The sequence below is a fragment of the Cucurbita pepo genome, chromosome 1 (genome assembly GCF_057944985.1).
Source record: "Cucurbita pepo subsp. pepo isolate OVF chromosome 1, ASM5794498v1, whole genome shotgun sequence".
Lineage (NCBI taxonomy): Eukaryota > Viridiplantae > Streptophyta > Magnoliopsida > Cucurbitales > Cucurbitaceae > Cucurbita > Cucurbita pepo.
In genome coordinates this window covers 1,334,354-1,359,116 of record NC_141798.1, presented here as the reverse complement: position 1 = coordinate 1,359,116, position 24,763 = coordinate 1,334,354, and the positions used below count along the sequence as shown (strand labels likewise).

Below are 24,763 nucleotides of genomic sequence, written 5' to 3'. Positions count from 1 at the left end.
TTTTTTTTTTTTTAAATATTTAATTTTATTACTATAATAATAATAATAATTTTTGTTTTTTGTTTTTTTGTTTATGTTCAGTAATTTTTTTAAGAGCTCGGCTTGGGTTCAGGGTAACGGTAATTTTATTTTATCTTTTATTTTTTTTTTAGAAGGAGCGGTAATAAAATAATACGAGTGATGTAATGGGATTTCTCGGCGAGTGGAGATTCTTATAATAAACCCTAGTGCAAATTTGGCCAACTGGTTTGCCTTCTTGGGTTTAAGGTTTTTGAGCGCCTAAACACAACTACCGCCATCGCTACCCCCGCCACACCGGCAGGCCCTCGACACAGAAAGCTCTCTTTACGGTAGCGTGATTTGCATCGCTCCCGGACTTTGGAGTTCTTCAGGGTGATCTCTCGCACTTCATTCACCAATGGCTTCATCCATCGCTTCGCAGTTGCAAGCTATCAAATCCTTTGTCCAGGCCGACTCAGAGCCGCTCAAAAGGCCGTTCACTCGACCTTCGATTCTTTTTGACCCCAAAGAAGCAGCTGACATTGATGTCGATACTATATTCGGCATTGCCTTACAAGGTCAGTCTGGAACGGGCTTCCTCAACAAGTTTATCCCATTCTATACTCGGATGAATGTTCACTAGTTTGCTCAATTATCTTTTTTTTTTTTCTCTGATCCTTTTTACTCTGAGATATAAATGACTGTAACTATTCTCCAATGAACTTAGCCAGATTAGTTTCCGAGGCTTAAGCTTATTGAGTGATTTTCTTGCGTAACTACTAGTTTTTAATTTTGCAGTGGAGGTCCCAATATTCTCATTAGCTAAACTTCTTTTTTGATTGATCTTCAGGGCTGGAAGTTCTTATTAGCATGGATGAACGTTTCAGAAATTATAAGAACAATTTATTTAGCTATAAAAGTAGAGAGCAGGATAGAGAGTTGATGGGTGAAGAGGAAAACAAACGTATTAACGCTACAATTAGTTCGTACCTGAGACTGATTTCGGGGCACTTTCAACAACCTTCCTCACTTAAGACTTTAGAGTACTTGATTCGCAGATACAAGTAAGTACTTCTTCAATTAATCTCCCAAGTGACAGGATCAAACCCTTTTGACACGTTGCCTCTTTCTCTTAGTCGATATCTTCTTACCCTTTACAAGGTAATCATTTTTTTTTTCAGGATTCACGTGCATAATGTCGAGGACTTAGTTCTTTGTGCCTTGCCATTCCATGACACTCATGCTTTTGTTCGATTAGCGCAGCTGCTTGTTTTGGGGTATGAAATTCTCTTCTAATTTGTTTCAGCTCTGCGACTGCGGACTTAATGAAGTTTTTGATCTTTTTCTTATCTGTGTTTTAGGAATAGTAAATGGAAATTTCTGGAAGGTGTGAAATTGTCGGGTGCCCCACCACCAAGGAAGGTTATAGTGCAACAATGTGTCCGTGATCGTGGTGTTTTGGAAGTTTTATGCAATTATGTGAGTTATTATTATTTTTCTTTATCCATCTAGTATTCTTAACGCTTATTTTAAGAGTATATTTTTTTGCTTACGTCTAGTCACGATTCCAGTCATAAATGACTATGCTATTTCTACTCTAGGCTATTCCATCTAAGAACTTCCATCCAGCGAGGCCAGTTGTCAATTTCTGCACTGCAGTTGTTATAGAAGTTTTGGGTGCTCTTACAAGCATTGAGCCCAATGTGTTAAACATTGTTCTTTTGTTTATCAGAACTGGGCTTCAGCCTGGCACCAAGGGAATTTCTGACCAGAAGGTAAGTTAGTAAGGCATATTGATTTCTATAAGTTATTTATTTATTCATTTCCCTGATAAAATGTACAAAAAGTAGAGCACAAGCCTCTAAGAACCACACTTAACGTATTAAAGAAATACTCCCCAATACCCTGATTTATCAGAGAAATTGTTCCTTAATAGTTATTTACAAAATTCTTTGGTAAGATTTTTAGAAGCCTAAATCTTGCTATGAGGTATGCCTCTTCCCAATGATTGCTTTATTCTCAAAGATAACTGATTTTGGTCTTGTAATTGGGTTTCCAAGTATCTTCACAGAAAATGCTTGGCAATTTGAAGGAATGATCTGTTTTCCACTTACGCTTGAAGGAGTGACCACAAATTAGGGGTTATGAAGAACATAAAAAGCAATTCAAGTCTCTTTAAAGTACATGCTTTATGGTTGCTTTGTTACTTTAATTAGATGTTGTCGTAAAAAATTGTCTGTATCAAATTATTATTATGCAATCCTTCCGTTGAAGAAATATTGGTGTCCATTAATAGTTCCATAATTAGGGTTACCAAAGGTGGGCGAAGAGATTTATGGTTTTAGTTAGAGCGGAAGTTTGAGTACTCATTGTGTCGGTTGGAGTCTTGTGGCACTAATATCTTAGATACCAAAGTGACTAGCATCTCAAGCCTTTTGTTTTGCATTTGTTTAAATTTTTTTGTGCCTAAATCTGCAAGCCTTAAATGTTTTAAGTTATAATCATTGCATTCACTATGTATTTTCTTTCGTCCTAAATTATTGGCATGTTGTGAATCTTATAAGCATTTCTGGTTGATTAATTGCACTTCTGTCACGTTTTTCCATGTTACATCTCTTAAGTTGGTTGTATTTATATAACTATATATTGTGCCTCTGTTCCTTTAAATACAGGCTGGTGCTTTGATGATTGTTGGTTTGCTAGCCAACAAAGCCATATTGGTACCTAAGCTTGCTAAGAGTTTGATTCGATCCATCTCTGAGATTGCCAATGAGGATGCAAGGGAGTCAAGTGATATGCAATCAGTTCGACTCTCACTTATGGCTTTAATCACCCTTTCTCAGGTATTATTTTGGTGAAAAGGCGATTTAAATTATCTTCTTCTTTGCATAGTTCATTCTAAGCTTTATTTTATATGGAAGAGAGAACTTTAAGGTTTTTTCTTATCTTAAGAGGTAAGGCCCAAACCATATCAGATGTGAGAATATTTAATACCACTTCTTAGCGTTTTTCTTTTGCAATTTGTATATCATCACCCCATCATGCATCATGAATGTATCATCGTTAGAAAAGAGGTCCAATGTATAAGCAGTGTTCTAATAATTATTCTCTCTAAATCTTTTTTATTTTTTAACTTTACTATTTTATAGTTTTTTAAGAATTGAAGCCTTTTCTTGTGAGCTCTCTAGTGCTAGGTTTTTTGACTTTATTTGGACGTATTTTTTAATGTCAACTCTTGGAACTAACCTCTTTAATTTTTTTTCTAAATCAATCATTAATTTAAAAACCAATTGAGGGTTTAAGCAGGTTGATTGAACTTGTTTTGGATCGAATGATCTCATAGCTTCTTGGCCTAGAGGGTGGTGAATTTCAGTCGAACTCTTTGGTTATGGGTTCGAGGTCTAGCAGGTGAAGGAGATGAGAGAAGAAGATTCAACTTGTTTTTGGAAAAAGTTTGCCGAAATATCCTATTGTTTGAGAATAATTGTGAACTGATGCTGATTTTTTTTTCCATGATTAGCTGACCAAACCAAATAAATGAACGAAAAACTAACCAAACCAATTGAATTGACAAGAATTGACCAAACATGCTTAAGTTTTAATTTGCCTATAGATTTTGGTTTGTTCTGAACTTATCTTTTCTATCTATTTTTCAGTCCCAATCAGTTGACATGTTTCCAAGAAAGGTATTGGATATCTTGATGGGGATTAGGTAATATATATTACTTGCTGAATTTCAATTCCTGTTGCTTCTTGTTTTGGTTTATATTTGACTTTTGTTTCTTTTATAATCAATTTCTACTCATATTTTACGTTGTCTTCTTTCTCTTGTATTTTAATGTGAAGGGATTTAGCTGGCATTCTTTTGGAACTATCCAGAGCTTTCAACATCGATAAATTCCTCTCCATCCTTATGGATTCCTTAGTTGAATATAGGTGGGACTGAGATTTTTCATTTGTCAGCATCTGATGTTATGGATGATTTAACATCGAGTTATTTGTTGTCTGTAGTTTCTCTAGTGACTTGTGTCAACGTGGTTTGATCTCACTAATTGAGACTATTCCGATGATGCATTTAATGCATAATATCATTACCAAGGTTTTAGTGAGCTGCTCTAAATTTTCCGAGAAGAGTAACACCCCAAGCTCTTCTAATCCAGGTATATGTTGAAACTTGTTATTTAGTGCGCATTCTTCTCGTTTTTCCTATTTTTTTAGTGTGCTCGTTCTTGTTATTTGTTGTTTATTTTAATTTTTGTTGGCTTCAAAATCATTTATTTTTTTTGGGTTAGTGCACAAAATATTTTGGCATAGGATTTGGTTATATAACCTTGAGAAGAAAAAGGATTCTTCATGAAGGGAAATTTCTCCGCAAAGTTTCCCTTTTGATGCTTAGTGGGAAATAAACTACAGTAGTGATATGCATTATCATTATTTTTTTATAAGAAACAATTAAGGACTATATTCATCCTCAAGGAGGACAACCTATGGGTAGGGTGGTAAAAACCCTTTTCTAAGAGGGACATTCACAAGAAGAATGTAGCGATATTATTATGAACTAAGTTACCTGACATTTTTCATACTTATGAGTTTAGCTTGATTCTCTTAAATTGGAGTGATTTTTTGTGGCTAGTGATGTACTCATTTTTGTGGATTTTTTAAAATGCCTTCGTACATCATTTCATTTTTCTCCTTGAATTTCTTACAAAAAAAAAAAAAAAAAAAAAAAAAAAAAAAAAAGAAAAAAGAAAGAAAGAAAAGAATAGAAACTGAGTCAAAACTTTTTGTTGTGGAACTAATTGGTCAACTCATTTAGATATTTTTATGGGGCACCTGCTATCCTGCTTTTGCTAGTTAGGAACTTTTCTTTGGCCAATCAAATAATGAACTGGTTTGTTGTCTCAATAAATTTCTGCATAATTTTTGTTAGCTACTGAAGAAAAAAAAAAACAAAAAACGATGAAATAATTAGTTAAGTTTCAGTACTTGTTTTTGCCAACATTTTTTTATTAGCTTGGCTAACCAGAATCTTTCCTCTAGGTTCTTGGGCGAAGAAGTTTATAATTGTTGTCAATAAAGTTTATCCTTCAGAATTTCATTCAGCTGTTCAGAAGTTCTTTGAGGTATCTTCAGGAGCATTTATTTTCATTTTTGTATTGAACTATATATATCCTTTCTTCTTGATGCCTTATTGTTTTGATCTGCTAACAGGATGCAAAATTGCAACATAAGATTGGGGGCTCTGTATATGAGATTGTGTGCAATACTTTAGATGGGAGTTGTGATATGTCGCTGCCTATTTCAGATTCAAAACTTTTGTTTGCTTTGCATCATCCTAAGGTATAGTATTATAGTGCACTCGCCTTGTCTTTAAATTTTTTTATTACTTTATGCGCATGTGGCTTCGTTGTTGTTTTCAGTTTGAAGGTATCGTGTTCGAAATCTGAAAAAACCCATATGAATACTTTTTCATCTTATGTAGCATATATTGAGTTTTTTTGGTGCTTTCTTTGTGTTATAGGCTGAGGTTCGTCGTGCTGCTCTTTCGACTTTGAGCACGGCTGGAAATTTGAAAGCTAAAACTGATCATTTAGAGGTAACATATACATATATATTTTGCTATAATTTCTGGGCATGGGAGTGGGGAATGAGTCAAACCATGGTGACCATTTACCTAGGATTTATTAGGAAGGAAGAAAACTAGGGAAGCTGAGGACATTTTGTATATTTGTAACTTGGACTGGAATTTATTTTAGGAAGGAAGAAAACTAGGGAAGCTCTTGGGAGGACATTTCTTATAATTTGTGTTCGATAGGCTGTCTGAGACTTATTAGATTATAGATAGCTGTAGCAGAAGTATGTTGTGTGAACATCTTAAGGGGCTGTTAGGCAGTTTTATCCTGATTATAGGAGAAATAGCTTCTTGAGGTCAATGATTATAATGATCCAAATTGTACAAGCCTTGGTAGAATGATGTGCTGTGCTGTTGGTTCATCATTGTTTGTAATTTTACTTGAATGCTTCCAATTTAATGTAATTAAGTTTAGCTAGTTGGGTTGATAACTGTATCTGTTAAATGTTAATGTGCTTTTCATTTGTTTACATTTTTAGTTACCATTGAATATAATTAAGTTTGGCTAGTCGGTTGATAACTTGATCTGTTAAATGTCAATGTTCTTTCATTTTTTTTTTTACTTCAAAATTAATGTTTACTAGCAGCAGAAAGTTTCGGCCAACTGGTTAAATGGTAGCTTATCTGGGAATGCTTTTGGTAACTTTCATTGTTGACCATATATTCATGTTAAAATCGTCCATTTCTCTTTTTTCTTTTTCTTATTGAACAGAGTTTAGTGACTGTTCAAGATGCCATCTTGAAACTACTTCGGGATGATGACCTTACTGTTGTTCAGAAAGCTATCACTCTTGATGGAATCTCTGACATATTGAGTTCATCTGTTCTTCTCAAAGCATTAAAGGACGTGCTTTTTAGATGCATTGGCGTTTTGAAGTCTGGTATGATTTTCTACTTGGCTTGAAAATTTTCTATATGCATCATTGCTAGCTATTCTGAAGAATTTCACATTTTTATTTTCTTTTGTCTATTAGTTTCTTATTTTGGAGTTGTGTATAACATGTCCGTGCACTTAAAAAATTTTCAATAGAGCCCAAACTTTCTTTTTTGTATCTAATGGATTGTCTCATAAGTTTTTCTAACCTTTCAATGATGTGTCTAGCAGGTATCTAAACAAGTATTTGATAAGTTTTTGAACCTTCAATTTTGTATCTAATAGGTCCCTGATTTGTAAGTTCAAAGACTTGTTAGAATCATTTTTTTACCTTAACTGGTTTATTAAAAATAAATTTTAAGTGTAGGGACCAAACTAGATTTTATTTTGTATGTTCTACTTGGAGATCTTCTTAAGGGAAACATAAAATATAAATGAAATAACAATGGGCTTTGGTTTGACTACATTTTAGAATTTATGCTTTGTTCCTCAAGGTTTTGAACGATGGATAACCGCTTTCAATTTTATGCTCTAGCTTATAGGTTTTGTATGAGGTTCTATTTGTGGCTTCATTGTGCACTCTGTTTGTACCCTGAAAATGTGTCGTTTCTTGTACTCCTAGTTTTGTGCCCCTTATTAATACACTCAAGACCCATCCTCCTTTTTAATAAACTCAATTTAAATTCAATGTGCATTGTGTGTTAAAAAAAACTATTTTTTCTTCTGATAAGGAAGATGAAGCTATATTTCTTAATTTAAACTGAGGTCCAATTGAAATGGGATAATGAAAGTTTTACGAAGTCGTAAAATTTTAAATCAGATAATGAAGCTACAGATGGATGCACGAACAAGCTATAGTAAATCAGAATATCATTTTATAAATCTAATCCCAATATTTCAAAGTCATAATTGTTGAGGGTCGTACCTTTTCATAGAATAATTTATTTTAAAGATCAGTAGGATTTCACTTTCTGCATGTAGAGTAAGTAAATTTTTGAGAGCTTTAGAAGCTACGCGATATGCATTTTAATTTAAATCGAGAAGTTTTTCTTACCTTCGGAATCACCTTGTGCTTGCAGGTCTGTCAGCTAATAGTAATCTTGCTGCTGACATAGCTTTTGAATGCTTAAACAGCCTGAAAGAGTATCTCTACAATCATGTTGATGATCTGCAGATGTTTTTTTCACTTACGTTTCCTTTACTCCTAGTTTTACCCAAGGTTTGTAGCGTTGCTGCCTAGAACTTGCATCTTTGAACTACTTTTAGCCTATGATGGGACTAATTATTTAGGTAGCTGCTCAAATAAATTACTTGGGTTTTTATGCTTCTGTGTTTTTTGTGCTAATCACAGACTAAGAGATTGAATTTGAAGGCTTTGGAATTGGCCAAGGAAATAAAGTGGCCTTTTTACCAGAATCTTGCTGGTGTCAACACCGATATGGTTAGTACTGCTCTATTGGATTGAGTTTGGTTTTTATTTACAGATAATTCAGCAAGAATATTCTGGCTGTGTTCTTCTGAGCGCTGTGTTGAAATTTTATCCCTGGATGGTAGTAATTAGATTTTGGAGATATCTTCCCACCTTATTTAACTTGGTGTTCCAGAATATTGAGTTTAGATTTACTCAGATGTCTGGGCTTAAGAAACTATGCTTTTTCGTCATTTCTTTCCTTTTCTTTTCTTCTATAAGAAACCATGGTCTTTTTTGCTTGTTGAATTAAAGTTATTTAAAATTTATGGAATTTTAAGCTTTAGAACCAAAGTAAAGCATCATTAATGGGTAATTGGCTTGAAGCCTGAAGGCGTATATAATAGGCAAAAAACAAAGTGTATGAAAAGTTATAGAAGATTCAGCAGCATTTTAATCAATCCGAGTGTTTAAATCATGAACTAAGAAATAAATAAAAAGATATAAGGGTTACGGCATCATTTCCACATTTTTTTGGTGTCGAAAAGTGTCTGGTTTTCACAGAAATAGTATTTACTTTACGATCTTAATTTTTTTTTAATTTGACAATTTGAAGGCAATAGAAGTGCATCATTTATACTTTGTACTTGAAACATCAAATGCTTAAAAGATTTAGAAACATATCACCTTGATCTTGTTCCTTTCAGATTATCCCTAATTACTTAATATTTTTAATAAAAAAATATGTATTCATTGATAATTTCTATGGATCACAAAAAGCACATTTCCGATTTGACGGGTAGTAATAACAAATGTATCCATTGTTAATTTCTTTTTCTAATCACAGGCCTTGCAGCGTGGCAACATTAGCTCAATGAATATGGATGTTGTTAATAATTTGGCAAAGTCGTTCTTGTTACATCCAGAGGAATATACTCCTTGGCTGATTGAGAGTTGCAAAGCTTGTGATTCTTCCAGAGTACTCTTTCTCCTTGTCGTGCTGCAGTCAACTATCATGCAAAAAGACAGTAGGATCTCATTCTTTATTTTTTTCTTTACATACTAAATTTCCTTTTCTTTCTTTAAGTACGGCTGCAGGTTTTACTGACATGTGCCTTTCTAGTGTTCTGCTTTCATTCATTTGGTTTGAATTATATATGATTTTTGATCACTATGATGTTTTCTTTATTTTGATTGTGATTTTGATTTTTTATTTTTCCCATTGTAGGTAACACCCAATTTTGGAGCTTCTTTGAAGTTCTTTTCCCTGTTTTGAAGATTGAATGGGACGTGTATGAGACTACTTATGGTGCTTCTATTGATAAGGTACTGTTGTTTTCTTCAATTAATTGATTTAGAACTGACCTTTTCTCTTTGAAATACAAAAGTTGTTTGATTTTGTTGGTTTATTTAATGTTCTGTTATGTTTGGTTTTTATTGAATATGTCCTGCTATTGTTGTTGGCAGTTCAAAACTGAAATGTTAGATTGGGACTGCAAAAGATTCTTGGATCAGTTAGTTAAAGAGGATCACTATGAATTGAATGCTGTTGCTCTTATTTGCATATTTTGGAGACTGTTAGATGCATATATATCGTCTGTGAATGCAGATATGGTTCTGGTTAGTGGATTGGCAGTGATTTGGTAGCTTCAATTAATTTGATGAGATGAGTTTTTACGACTTATATCAAGACAATTTTTTGCTGCAGGAGAAGAAGGAAAAATGGATTTCCATGTTCAGTGATTTGTTTGTGTTGTTTGCAACCTCACGATTTAAGCATGTCTTCAAGGAACATCTCCATTACCTTGTCAGAAGCTTCAAGATATCTCCTGTTCATTTGCTGTCTCGTTTTTTCACTGACGAAGGTGCTCTTATTTATTTTATTCAACTTTTTTTTTTGTTGTATTGGATGACTGACCTTGAAAATATTTTTACATACCATATACCTCAGAAAATAAATTTGAGTTTCTATTTCTCAGCATGTTGATTGTTTATCAATATAATCTTGTTTCTATTTCTTGTAATTATTTTGTAGCAAGTGTCTGGGTATCTTTTTCGGTGATAATGTAGCTTGTTATATGGCCGATGTGTTATCTTTGTGTGGTAGGTTCAGGAGTTCGTTATTTCATTTATAAAGTTTTGTAAATAATAATAAGTATGAATATGGAAATTCTTGCCAGTCTGAGATATAGGTACAGAAATTATCGTTTTCCCTTTTGTATATTTCATTTATCAATGAGATCTTTGTTTTCTCTTAAAGAAAAAGAAAAAAGATATAGGTAGGGTATAAAATGGTAAGTAGAAAGCTTCTGTTGTTATAAGTGAGTAGGTTTTGAAACTTCTGTTTTTTATTAAAGAGAAATTATACAATACCCAAGGTGTGTTAGTGGAGGCTTTTTTGTGGCTGCTGCAAAACTACTTGGTCTAATGCCCTTATGCTGGAGAAACAAATGATCTTTAGAAGGGTGGTGAAGGAGATAAGTACCTTTCTTCTGTCCCTAGATTACTGGGTTTCTAGGAGCGCCCTTTAAAGGTTGGTCCGTAATTAGTGGTTTTTTTGGCAACTTCTTGCTGTTCTTAGAGAATGTCTCATCGTTTGTTTTTCTGACTGGATCTTGTATTAGCATTTCAATTAATAAAGTTGGTATTTTATAAAAATGTGCGAGTGCATACTGCTGATAAAGCATCCATGTGCTAACTTGCCCTTTTTATGGGTTGCATGATATCTACATCTGAGGGATACCATTATATTTTGGCTTCAAACAGTTAAAATGTTCGAATTACTTGAATCTGTTTGATCCCTGGAAATTTCTAACTGCATTTGATGGTGATCTCACTACTTAAACTACCAGGTGTTCCTGCTTCAGTGCAAGTTGAGAGTCTCCACTGTCTTTCTTATCTTTGTTCTCAGTCAGAAGAAGGTTTGCGCGTTCAACTCTTCGCTGAATTTCCTTCAATACTCGTCCCACTAGCCAGTGATGACAAGGTAATAAATCCATTATTTCTTTTCGTTCTATGGTTACAGATAATGCTTCTAAGCAGCATAAATTTTAAACAGTTTACCAAGATAGTCTGACATTTAGCCTAGCGCCTACTCTTCAAAATCTTCATTCTTTTGACAGTGAGCATTTGACATATTGTGATTCATTCTCATTCTTCTCCCTTCAAAACATGAATTTGATTTGTTTCAAAGTATTGACCTAAGGAGATAAAAGATTCTCATCCTGAAATAAAACCAAAACCATAGTTCATATCCACCCAAACCTAAAGAAGGCCATTCAATAAAACATACCAAAATACAGGGCATAAAATCAATAAAATCCACAAAATATCTCTATCACCAGATTTTCACCATTCCAAGCCTAGCTTTTGTTTCATTCCATGTTTTGGTTTCATTGATGCCATTTGCTATCCACTTTTCCAGGATACCAGGATTGTGGCCATGAACTGCATTGAAGGGCTACTTTCATTACTGGATCATGCGAACTTTTCTTGCAAGAAAAATGGTTATTTTCTATATTGGATTAATTTACAAGCTTGTATTTGCATTTTATCTTTAATTTACTTAATTTCGTCTATTAAATGGCAGGAAACAACGCAATATGGAATCACTTTCTAGATAAACTTCTGGGTCTGATGGTTGAGCAAAAAAGACTCATATTATCTGACATAAACTTTCTCCCGTCCTTTCTAGCATCTTTGCTTGGTTCATCCTCAGACACCTTAATAGTTCCTCAGAGAATTGATCAGAGGTGTGAATCTAATACTTCACCTCTATTTAATTTCAGTTCAATACAAAATTGTGCTTTCAATAGAATTGATCTTTTCTTTGACATAGCTATACGTATGATGTAAGTGGTGTGCAAGTATGCATGATCATTGCCAAGGTCTCTTCCTTTTGTAGTGACATTTGTTCAATTTATCGGCAATGTTCAGAATGCGAAGTTGCCAAAGAACATGCGCATGGTTTATTGTAATTAGATCTCCAATTGCAATGGCGCTTTTCTTGTAGTCAAGTCTCTCTCTCCCCCGCCATTTTTTTTCCAACTAGTACAATCTTAGAGCGTGAGCTGAGAGATTTTAGGGGTCAACGCTCTGTGGGGTTCAACACTCATTTTAAAGAGAGAGACTTGACGAGTGTTTTTGAGTAAGGTGAGCTGAAAGATTACTGCCTTCACGACAATTTCCTCTGTATATTTTCAATGGTTTAGACAGAGTTTCCAGTAAATTTTGTGCGTTGGTGAGTAGAATTATTCCTCTCTCTTCTCTGTATTGTGTTTGATTGGGGCACCTTTTTGGCAAGGGGATAGGGTTTTCCCTTGGCTATAGAATGGATGTGAGGCAAAAAGGCTTATTACGCAGCAAGGTTGGCTAGGTTTCACAAGTGCGGGGGAGCTTTTTCTGGTTTAGTTCAATGTCTTTCTTCACATCTCTAAGTCCAAGCGAGGGATCATTGCACAAGATATAACCATTGGGAGGTTTTCTATTTATATTTGCATTTTGTTTGTTATGTTAGTCGGGTGCTAGGGTATGCTCCTAGCGGAAAATTGGAAATAGAAAATCTATATCTAAGAAAGGTATAACCATTGGAATAATAGTATCCTGTTTTATACCTTTCACCTTAACTTTTCAAATATTAATGAAAATTGGTTTCTTGTTTAAAAAAGTAAACAAGATTCTACAGTATAGCTTACTACTGGATGACAAATTCATTAGAGGTGAAAGGTTGTTGAAAAAATGGATGTGGAAGTGAAGTATAAAGCATTCCGTTGAACCTTAATCAAGGGAATGAGAATAATGCTCAAATTTCTTATCATATCCCTAACCTCTGTACCTTGTTTAAAAAAAGGCCCTAAGGCACTTTAATTGGCACAAATAGATGATGAAGTAGAATAAATTATGAATTGATTTTGAAAGGGCAATCCACTGTGATAATTTAGTAAATGGATTCAGGTATGGTGATGTTTTTGGTTCTTGACGAGCTTTTTTGACTGGACCTTTTTGCACTGGTCCCTTGTGACTTGACAATTGGGGAGTTTTTTCCTAATGTTTTGGCCGTTTATTTGGAGCATGTCGCATTCTTTGCCTGTTATTTTTAATTCCAGTGAAATTTTCATACTGAACTTTTCTCACGCTGGATTGTTGTTCAATTATTTTGTATAAGAAACAAAAACCGAACAACTGAAATTAGTTTGTTGATAATCACTTGCTAACCTATTGAAATACCTTTTCAGGTTTGATAAAGCTACAAAAGAAATGATTCTGGCTTTCATTTTGGGTTATGCTTTACAGCTTTCTGATTATGGGAAGGTTTGGCCTGCCTGTCCTTTTTCATTATTCCGTAGTATATTATTATGGTCCTCAGATTTCATGGGTGATTGGTAAAAAAAATGATTTATAGACAATGTAGGATGTTCGTAGTTTTAACTTTTGATTTCCTTCAATTATTTTAATGTCTGGAATTTGAAGACTTGGATGCCATTATTTTTCCAGCTGAGAATCCTTTCTCTGTTCAAATCGATGGGAAATGCTATTCTGCACGTTAAGGAAGTTGAGGCTCTGTTATCTCTTCTTTTGGAGAGACGCAATAGATATCATCTTGAACTTGACAGGTCCATTCATAACTTGTCATCAATTGAAGTTTCCATCTTATGTCTTCTGCTTGAGGTGAGTTGATTGATACTCTAGATGCTTGTCTTGACAAAGTCTGTTACTTTTGTATAACAATTGCATTAATGAGAAATTTCATGGTCATTCTAGTGTTGTGCTACACCATCTTCTTTTGATTGGCACATTTCTGAAGGTTATTTGTTGAAGGCATTGCAAGTAAGAAACCTTTCAAAACTTGAGTTTCAGTTCTTTATCTTTGTTTTCTTCTTCTTTTCTTAATTTGTTTTCTTGGATTTAAAATATACATAATAAAATGTTTGGTTGGTCGTTTTACTTCCCAGTTAAATGGTAGCAGTCCAAGTGAAGATGCAATTGTACGTCCTTCTTTAGCTATCTTGCAAAAGCTGGATGATCGAATATATAGCATGATGGAGAATGAAATGCAGGTTATCTTCATCTCTGAACTTGAGTTGATATTTATTTATTGTAAAATGTTACATCTCTGCTTACTGTATGGTTAGGCTTATCTTGTGCAACCGACATATTTTTATATGTTATGGTTTTTTAATTTAGAATTTGCAATTGATATGCATCTGAAAATCTACTACAGTCACCAACAAACATTTATTTTGTGAAGTAAAATGTTAGGAACTGAACATTTCATTTCATGGCATCTTATGACTAAAATTTCTTTTTCTGAACCAAGATACAAGCAATTGTTAAACATGGAATGTTTATGGTTTTAATACGAAACATTTTTTTTTAGAAATAATACAAAACATTTTTCTTAGAAATAATACAGAACATTTTTTTTAGAAATAATACAGAACATTTTTTTAGAAATAATACAAAACATTTATTCAGAAATAGTACAGAACATTTATTCAGAAATAATACAAGACATTTTTTTAGAAATAATACAAAACATTAGTACATTAAATTTATAGCCTCTTAGTCTGGCCTCGTGAATACTTTTGAATGTAACAAGTTATATTTTTTCAGCATAAAAATGGAAATGAGTGAATAAAAAATAAAAAAGGATTGTTCCAAGAACAGAAGATATTGGCAAGAGTAGCGGCATTTGTCCTAGCCTCTAGACATTTTCTTGAACAAGATAGAATAGCCTCTTGACGTTTCCCCTTCTTCCTCGTATCATTATTTATTTATTTGTTGAATATTAATAACCTTGTACACGAGCTGATTGGACTGAGAGGCTGTGATTTATGTGTTTTCCTAAAATGATAAACTTGTCCGGCTTTAATTAGACTAGCATGGTGCTGCCTGCCGTGATGTATCCTTTCATAAATTTTCAAAGAGTGTGCTACCATAAGTTTTCACATTCTTCTTTTTGGGCGGTAGGTGCATCAAAATTTGTTTATGTTGATAGTGTATTTGCAATAAAGTTCGTAGGAATGACAATCGTAACTGATGAAAGTAATTCACCATTCAGCTGATTGAAGCCATATATATATATATATTTTTTTTTTGTTCTTTTATGTCTAGAGAAAATATTCGATTCTTTTTCTTTTCTTGATAAGAAGACATTTCACTAATATTTGAAATTTACAAATAAGAAAAAAAAAAAAAGATAATAATCCATGGGGTCACAAAAGGCTTCCCAATTTTCTAGAAGGGAAGCATAGAAATTCAATTATTTAGTTGCAGCAACTGATAACTATACTCGCTACTAACTAAAATTTTCTATCTTCATTTTGGATGCAGGAATTGCTGTTTTCAAAACTTGTTTTGTTATCTCAAGATGCTGACAATAATGTTCAAACTGCCACCCGAGAAGCCTTGATGCGTCTACATGTTAGTTACTGTATATTTTAATTTGTTGTTTTTTTGTCATAGCATTAAGCATGATCTATCCTGAAAATTATTGTCTACATGTTATTTTCTTTGCCTGTTATTTTTTTGTCTACATGTTAGTTACTGTATATTTTCAGCTCATTCTACTTAGTTAATTTGAATTAAAGTTGCCGATAGTGTAGTTTCTAGGTAACACTCTTGTTTACGTTTTACCTGTTCATATAGGACCTTGGGACGTTTTCCATGACTAAAAAATAAACTCTATATATTTTGTCAAAATCATTTTGAATTTATTTTTAATTAAATTCTCAAATCCTATTAATTAGAAAAATTAATTCATCCTTTTAAGAGGAGAGCTTTGTAATAACAATTTTTTGGTATCATAAAGAATCAATCCATCCTTTTTTAGGGGACAATGTGCTTAAAGTCTACAATTATTAAAAGTAAGATTGGTTTTATTTTTTCATCTGTTCAAATGCAAAATTTGCATTAGTAGTTAATGTTTACAGCTGTGTGTTTCTTCCTGCATTTTAGTATCATTCTCATTGCCCACTCTCTTAAAAAAAAAAAAAAAAAAAAGAATAGAGAGAGAAAGGAAAATGACCTAGTTCTTCGATGCAAGAGGTAAAATTAGAGATTACTTCTTATTTTGTTATTTTTCTTATAGGAGTTTTGTATGGTAATTAATGTTGATTTACCTGTTTTTCCCTACGTTTTGGTATAATTTTTATTGCTTACTCTTTTCGTTTGTGGTACTGAATGCTGTTTCTGAGTCAAGGTGAAAACCGACATATTTAGAATCACGTACTTCAAATTTGCATTCTACAAGTTATGCATCAATGCAAACAGCACGAGAAGCTTATACATTTGTTGTCTCTTTTTCCTCATTTATCAATCTTACAGTATTTTTAAAAAATGCACTTTAGATACGAACTGATGGTATTGCAGTAGAGGGAATTTAATGTTCTTTCATATTGAATATTGTAGATTACTACCTCCACCATCAGCCAGATGCTGAGTTACATGTTGAAATGTGAAGGTTTTGTTGGCAGTTTGGTGGATAGGAAGAAGAAAAAGAAATCCCTCGAGTATCATGCATCCAACTCGCCCTATGATATGATTTGTAAAAAAGAGAACACATTCTCTTTTTTAAGCTCTGTTCTTGATATTTTGCTACTGAAGAAGGACATGGCTAACAGGTGTTTTAATTTATTTTGTTTAGATCATATATTTTCTTTGTTGAAGTACCTCTGCTTATAGCAATCTTGAAGTTCAGATCAGTGTTTTTTTTTAAGTCACACTATATAAAAAAAATATACATATACACAATAAAGAAACCTTCATGGGAAGAAATGAAGTTTTAACGAAGAAAAATATGTAAATATAAGTTCAAATATTAGTCTAGAGTCAATACTCCATAGAAAAACATGAAACCATACAACACTACTAAAAATAAGAATCTTTCTAAATATCAAATTTATTATCACTAAATAGGTCTTCAACCTTGTTCTCTTCATCATTGGACTTTTAGCCATCTGTATCTTCTTATTATGTCTTTGAATCATCCAAATTTACTGGTGTGAGTGTGGGTCGTGGGTCTCATGGTGGTGGCTGTGTGGACGATGAACATGGAGCTTTAGTCTTGGTTCTTGATGTAGCTCTAGAATAATAGACAAGTTCTTTTGCTCTAGCAACTCTTGAAACATTGCCCCATGTTAGGGAATCATCATTCTCTTCAATATCCTTTAAAAATTGTAAAAATTCTAAATGCAGAAGCCCCTGCATTGAGGGATTTTATAATTTTTTCTAATAACTAACCTAAATGCACCATTTGTTTCATTTTTTTTTTTATAAAAAAAAATTCAATAAACCCTTGAGGCGTGCTGAGTGTGTGCCTCAAGGGCTTCATGGAAGGTGTGCCTTGGCCATGCCTTCCTACCAGCATCTCACTACTTCAAGGCAAGGCATATCACATGCGATTTGTGCATAGGTGTGCCTTGGTGCGCCTTTTAAAACGCTGGTTTGGATTCAATATTTGTTAGTCATTCCCTTATAATTTTCACATTCATGATTGTGTTGCAGGCAATCCCTTATAGGCCAATTATTTATGCTGCTTGGAAAAGTTTTTTCTAAGGATTGGGGCAATGCTGCTCTTGCACTTGATGAGCAGTCAAACCATGCAGTATCTAGCGTTTCTCAGGGCATATCTGATGCAATAGGCTACATAAGGCAGACAATCTTAATAGTTCTTGAAGATATCTGTTCATCAGTTGCAACTACTACCCCACAAGAGGTGCATCTAAATTTTGACAGTCAGTAGTTGTACCTGCAATTCTGTTATCTGACTTCCTGTTAGTGATTTTTTTTTTTTTTTTGTCTTTGCAGATTCAGTGGAGAAAAGACATCGATATCAAATTGTTGATTGATTGTACTCATTTATCAAAGGATGGAGTTACCCGTAACCATGTGTATTCGTTAATTTCCTCTGTGGCAAAATCTATCCCAGAAAAAGTTGTGGAGCATATGCTGGATATTCTTACTCTCATTGGCGAATCTGCTGTCAGACAGGTGATAAACCTGTGTTCCTGAAACTATGTTTTATTTATTTATTTAGTAATAATATTAATGTGTTGACTTTTGGTTTTTGTTTGATGGAGGGTTTGAGGGTTTGATGATTAGAGATTTCACTTTGGATAGTTTCATTCTCCTATGTTTGGTTTTTTTTAACCTCAAGGGTGCCCAAGTGGCAAGTTACAGATGTGTTTCAAGTTTCCATGCAGTTGGCCTTGGACAAAGCCTCCTCGAGGATTAGTGGGATGGACCATGAACATAATGCAAATATCCTCCCTATATAGAGAGAGACTTTTGAGTATTGAATTTCCTCTCCTGATAATCTTTATTTTTCTTAATGATTTATTAAATCTTTTTTTAACAATTTAAAAATGCTTTTCAAGTTTTTATAGTATTTGGTAGAATGGTATTAGGATTTCCACAAGTTTTTAAAGAAAATACACCAATTTTTTTTGCCTTCCAAAAGTGCCACATGGAAGAAGTTATCTCCATTAAAATTACCACTCTGAAATGCATATTCGAATTTTAGACAAGTAATGTTGAAGAAAAGTTGAACACAGTTATAATGATTAAGAGAGAAGCGTAAGTCTTGCCTAGTGGCTTCCGAGGTCTAAGTTTGGAAAGAAAAAAGGGGGAAAAGGACGGGATTGGCATTCCTATGAGGAGAAGAACCTGTGATTAGCTTTCTAGGTTGTTTCCTAGTCAGATATTATACTTTTTGTTATCTGTCTGTAGGTTGATAGCCATTCAGAGCGTGTACTTGAGGATCTCATTGCTGCTGTTGTTCCATGTTGGCTGTCAAAAACTGAGAACATGGATAAATTGCTTGAGGTAATTCTTGATTTTTGTCATGCAAGTCAATCTTTAAGATTGAAGGCGTGCTTCTTTTAATCTGTGAGCTTGTGGCCGTTTGTACTTCAGACTTTCATTAGCATACTGCCTGAGATTGCTGAAGATAGAATGTTAAAAATATTCCATTACTTGTTAAGGTACTCTTTTATTATTGATTTTTCTCATTAATTTCTCTTCAATTTTCTACCATTCTAATTGACCAGCCTATTTGCAGGATTGTTGGGGAATGGAAGGGCTTGGCTTCGTTGCTTTTGCATCTCTTTAAGTCACTGGTTTCGAAGTTACCTTCCTCTGAAGATTTGCATGGTCTGGACGGTTTCATGTCTTTTGTACACAGAGAACAGGAGTATGTGTTTGCATTGCATATTTGTGAAAAGTATTCATGCTCGACTTGGCTTCGTGCTCTTGCTACAATGTATAAACACATAGGTCTGGACGACTTTTGTGTGGAATCACTAAAGCAGTTGTTTCTGGCAACAAACTTTTGTCTAGACAAATTGCAAGGTCCAGAATTTGCTTTCAGATTAGCATCACAAGAAAACTCGGATGACATACAGGTAGAAAATTTATGAGTTACCGCACTTATGTCTTTCTCCTCCTAATCTCATGGTTACCAGTAATCTTGTATGAGCCATGACTTCTGCATGCTAACATTAGATTGGTTTAGCGTTGTGCTTCTCACATAATGAGTCTAACATGCATAGCATGCTTTACTTTTCTCTGCCATCTCAATGATACAATTCTCTTGGAAAATTTTCCTTCACTTGATTCGATCTTCCCTCTAATTTTGATCTTTCCTTGTAAAATTAAGGTGCCAATGGCTGTTAGTTGGCAGTTACATCTGACTTGGTTGATATTTTTGTATCTTGGGATTGAGAAAGTTGAGCCTTGTTTGGGTATGCAAGTTTGTTTACCACTTGCTATGAGGTTACTAATCCCGAGGGCTACCTAAACAAAACTTGTGAAATCTATCATTTTTGGTTCCGTAAACCTATAGATCATCAAATATATGATATGGAATTTGAGGTTTGTATAACCCATTTTATTGTACAATCACACCAAACTCAGGTTTTTCACCGTTAGGTTTCATAAAGACAAACTTGTTTGAATGTGGAACAAGTATGGCATGAATATATTTCTTTGCATCACTGTACATAAACTGTAAAATATGAAGCAGGTTACCTAGTAGGTCTTTCCAATGAAATATGGTCGTCGTTCCTTTTAATTCCTTAATACTGGTGTTTGGTATCTCTTTATATCATATTGGAGGTATGGTAAGGTTTGGATTTCTTTTTAAAATATTGACGTCCATAATTTGGCATTGTATAAATTTTAGGTTAAATTATTAGTCGTCAGTTTTGCATTATGTCTAGTCTCTTTTTTTTTCTCCAATCAGTCCAAATTAGTAGTTCATTTCTAGTTAATTATCTTCATCCATAGACACAGTAAAGCGCTGGTATAGACAGAACTAAAAAAGTCGGTCAAATTTTTTGTTCAAGAGGAATCGGTGTGGAGGGTTGTCAATGCAAAAAAATACGTAGTTCGATGACTGGGCTTGCTGTTTAGTCTGTGTGTTTTGAAATTGTGGTGCTGGACCTCACTGAAAAGGCAACTTTATGGGTTTCAAATATTCACTTGCTAGTAGACGGGATAATTTTTCTCTGTTTCTTTAAGGAGCAAATTTTCTTTTGCAGAGCATTCTTGGAGAACTACTGGAGCAGGTTGTTTATCAAGTTCAACTTGTTGATACAAGAAGCCAGGAAATTGGTATTCCGGTGGCTATCAGGAAGGAAATAAGAGAGAATATGCACGCTATTTTGAGGAGTATCACTAGGGTTATGATTCCTTCAGCCTTCTTCAGAAGTACCATGAATTTGCTTGGCCATAATAATAGAAATGTTGGGAAAAAGGTACATGAACTAATCTTGTTATGTTTTTTTGTATTCTTTCATTGATCTCAGTAGAAAGTTTTCTTCTTTCTTCTTCTTTAAAATATATTTTTATAAATAATTCATTCATTTATTTTAAGGTTGACATGCGTTGGTGATTATTCAGTAGCTTATTTTATGTCAATTACACCCATGTAGCACAATAATACCCAAAATACAACACGCCTAACCCATAATAATAATAATAATAATATAATATTAAGGTTAAATTACAATTTTGGTCTCTCACACAATTTTGTCTCTCACAGTTTGGAAAAAATTAGAACTTAGTCCCTCTGATTATAATTGTTAGAATTAGTCTTATGGTTTGATAAAACCTAAGGACTATTTATGAGAGCTTCATCAAATTATAGGGAGTGCGGATATATCAAATTGTAAGGATAAAATTATAAGTTTTAAAACCTCATGCACCAAATAATAATAATAATAATTTGGTAGATATTAAGTATATTTATATGAAGTGCATTTCATGACTGAAGTTTTTGTTTGATCTGGCATGCTAATGCATTTTCTTGTCTTTTTGTGTAAATATAACATTTCTTTATAACGTAGCTCATAAATTTCACACTTGCACCCTCTTGCAGGCTCTCAGTCTTCTATGTGAAACAGTTAAAGAACACAGCGGGATAAAGTCAAAGAAGAGGACCAAGAAAGAGAAAATTTCTGGAAGTCCCTGGCTTCACATGGATGATAGTTTTCTCCAATTATTTGACAGTATATCTTCGAGAATTGTTCACTTAATTGATGATTCTACTAATGCTTCTGATAGTTCTCTTAAAGTGGCCGCAGTTTCAGCTATAGAAATTCTGGCCAGTGCATTTCCTTCTTACCATTCAACTATCAGTGTTTGGCTAGCGTCAATTGGAAAATATATTACTTCAAACAACTTAACTCTCTCTTCTAGCTGCCTTCGAACATGCGGCACACTGATTAATGTACTGGGGCCAAGATCATTGAGTGAGCTGCCCAATATAATGGGAAAGGTAATAAATGTGTCTCGAAGTTGTGTCGTTGAGAATACAAGAGGCAGTTCTGAAATATCAGTTCAATCATCAGACTTGAGGGATTCTGTTATGCTTTCTGTTGCTATAACTTTGGAGGCTGTTGTAGAGAAACTCGGTGGATTTCTAAATCCTTATCTTGGAGATATGTTAGAACTTTTAGTGCTTCATCCTAACTTAGTATGGGGAGCAGATTCAAAGCTGAAGTTGAAAGCTGACTTTATACGGAACCTTCTGACAGAGAAAATTCCTGTAAGTGTTGTCATTTGTGAATTTGGTAGGTATTCCTCATATAATTGTTCTTGTTTCATATATCTGATTATAGCCAAATCTATTTCTAGGTTCGTCTTGTGTTGCCACCTTTGTTGAAATTTTTTACTCGTGCTGTTGAATCTGGAGATTCAAGCTTGATCATCACCTTCAACTTGCTAGCAAATATTGTTGGAAAAATGGATAGGTCTTCAGTTACTGCTTACCACACACAGATTTTTGACCTTTGCTTGTGTGCCCTTGATTTACGCCGCCAGCACCCTGTTTCTGTCACAAACATTGACGCTGTAGAAAATAGTGTCATGAGTGCATTGAGTTTACTGACACTTAAGCTTACTGAAAGCATGTTTAAACCTTTATTCATAAGAAGTGTTGAGTGGGCAGATTCAGATTTAGAAGATGGTGCAGGTGCTGGAAGCAAAAGTGTTGACAGGGCCATATCTTTCTATGGCCTAGTAAACAAACTTGCTGAGAAACATAGGTATGTGTGGATTCCTTACAAAAATTTTAGTTTAGTGTTTAAGAGGTCTTTAGAGCAACTCGATCTCTGTGATTAAGTAAATTTTTGTTTCGAGGTTTATGTCTGCAGTGTGTTGCTTCAAGCCTCAGTTTCTGTGTGTTGCTCTTACTCAAAAATTGAAAAGTTTTCTCCTTAATCGGTTAAAAACGTTTTTGCTATTTAGTATTTATTTATTGCTCAAGAGTGGCGTGTTTCAGACAAAACATGAAATGTTACTCTTGGGGACGGTTAGATAGTCTATCTAATACATGCGTGGATTTCCTACCTTTTTATTGGCGTTTTGTCAAAAAGATGAGTATTTGAGTTTCCTTGACATTACCACCCCACTTTTTGACAAACAAACTTTTCTTCATCCGATATTTCAAACTAGTTTTTGTCTTATTTACCAATATCTGGAGTTTGATCTCTTCACTTGTTGTTTTGGCGAGGAGGTACTTTATGCACTTCCAGAATTACTACATGCAATTTAGTTTGATGCTTCGTGCATTCTCTTGTTTTAAGGCAATCACTTGAAGAATATATTTTCAACTTTTGGTTCTTTATTTACTCGAGTAAATATAATCTTGCTTTTTTGGTCTTTTCTATGGGAATAAGGGGTTCGTGTATATACAAAATACCCTGGTAATTGATAACAATTCTTGTGGCTGTTCCACTCAATTTAGGTCACTTTTCGTCCCCTACTTCAAGTACTTGCTAGATGGATGTGTCCGTCACCTTACAAATTCTGGAGATGCAAAGTATACTGGTTCAATACCGAAAAGGAAGAAAGCTAAGGTGCATGTGAGCGGCGATAGTAAAGAGGAAACTGTATCTCTTAAAAGCTGGCATATAAGAGCATTGGTCTTGTCATCATTGCATAAGTGCTTTCTCTATGACACTGGGAGCTTGAAATTCCTTGACTCCTCAAATTTCCAGGTTAATGGATCTTGCCTCTCACTTGTTACGAACATAACTGATCTTTATCAACCAACATTTGATGTAACAGTTGTTATGTTGCTGTCTATGTTGTCTTCCTTAGTCTCTGGTTGTTATTAGTTTATTTACCTTCCTAATGATTTTGGGTCATGTTCTTTACAGGTTCTACTCAAGCCCATAGTTTCACAGATGGCATCTGAGCCACCAGAAATGCTTGACGAGAACATTAATGTTCCGTCTGTAAACGAGGTTGATGACATTCTGGTGAACTGCATTGGTCAAATGGCCGTGGCTACTGGGAGCGATTCGTTATGGAAACACTTAAACCATGAGGTAAAAAACATATCTTTAGTATATAGTCTTTTTTTTTTTTTTTTTTTTTTTTTTTTTTTTTTTTTTTTTTTTTTTTTTATGAATCACTCATTATAAATAGTCTGTTTTTTGAAATTTTCGAACCACTTTACAACTAATTGTCATAAACATGATACAACTAATTTTCAACGATACTTCATTAGAGTATCATGCAGTTCCCCCGAATATTATGGTCGGTTTTAGTCCATTCAAATTCTATTGTTTTATGATGAAACAGATTATGAACATAGCTGTCTTCTTCCTTTGTTATAGTTGACCACTAGTAAAAGCATGGGCTAGCTTTTTGGGTGTTTTACTTCCACATGTTACAGTTCCCTTCATTAGTGTGTAGACTGGGGACATTCCTGTGCATTGCACATAAAGCCAATTGAATTTGTGAAATTTTCTAATTTCATCTCTTTTAAACTCTTGTGGTAGGTATTGATGCAAACCAGGAGTGACAAGGTTCATACTCGAATTCTGGGTCTAAGAATCGTCAAATATCTCGTTGAGAATTTGAAAGAAGAATATTTAGTACTTCTACCTGAGACGATCCCCTTCCTCGGCGAGCTGCTTGAAGATGTGGAGCTCTCTGTTAAATCTCTTGCACAAGATATTCTCAAGGAAATGGAGTCTATGAGTGGTGAAAGTCTTCGGCAGTACCTATAATTCTCTGTTCACTTGGGAGTTCAATGCTTCAACTGAAGAGTAATTGTTGGAAGATGAGGTGATGTTTTAATCAATTCTTGGCTTTTGATAGTGCTTAAACTGGCTTAGAAACATAGAAAAAATCATTAATTTGTGAGGGCAAGTTTTGTATAATTGCCTACAATGGATTAGTCTTAATCTTTTTCGAGTTGTGTAATATAATTGGGTGTATATCACTACATCATAAGTTGATAGCGATTTGTGGTCTGCTAAAAAAAACGTTTGTTTTTTTGCCTTGTTGATGATTTTGGCAGTAATGAAAATGAAATTTCGGGTTGCCCAGTTTTTCA

General features: G+C 34.1%; 1 protein-coding gene across 1 annotated transcript; it reads left to right on the top strand.

Moving 5' to 3' along the window:
- Positions 1-215: 215 nt before the first annotated feature.
- Positions 216-24,763, top strand: LOC111795012 (ARM repeat superfamily protein). The gene is made up of 39 exons (XM_023677236.2): positions 216-578; positions 851-1,064; positions 1,182-1,277; positions 1,362-1,479; positions 1,602-1,775; positions 2,673-2,843; positions 3,657-3,712; positions 3,847-3,936; positions 4,012-4,160; positions 5,041-5,123; positions 5,212-5,340; positions 5,522-5,596; positions 6,345-6,513; positions 7,586-7,725; positions 7,858-7,947; positions 8,762-8,942; positions 9,143-9,240; positions 9,382-9,534; positions 9,623-9,779; positions 10,767-10,900; positions 11,339-11,420; positions 11,504-11,666; positions 13,149-13,224; positions 13,408-13,581; positions 13,675-13,740; positions 13,866-13,970; positions 15,247-15,336; positions 16,324-16,535; positions 17,419-17,629; positions 17,722-17,904; positions 18,643-18,738; positions 18,829-18,896; positions 18,974-19,316; positions 20,454-20,669; positions 21,293-21,961; positions 22,051-22,460; positions 23,162-23,414; positions 23,577-23,747; positions 24,204-24,763. The coding sequence occupies exons 1-39, from the start codon at positions 419-421 to the stop codon at positions 24,432-24,434; spliced, it is 6,456 nt and encodes a 2,151-aa protein (XP_023533004.2). The 5' UTR covers positions 216-418; the 3' UTR covers positions 24,435-24,763.

Excerpts from the sequence above, each read along its gene's own strand:
- LOC111795012 (XM_023677236.2), top strand. The coding sequence starts at position 419 with ATGGCTTCATCCATCGCTTCGCAGTTGCAAGCTATCAAATCCTTTGTC. Across the intron at positions 1,278-1,361 it reads GCGCAGCTGCTTGTTTTGGG|GAATAGTAAATGGAAATTTC; the intron begins GTATGAAATTCT and ends TCTGTGTTTTAG. Across the intron at positions 9,241-9,381 it reads ATGGTGCTTCTATTGATAAG|TTCAAAACTGAAATGTTAGA; the intron begins GTACTGTTGTTT and ends TGTTGTTGGCAG.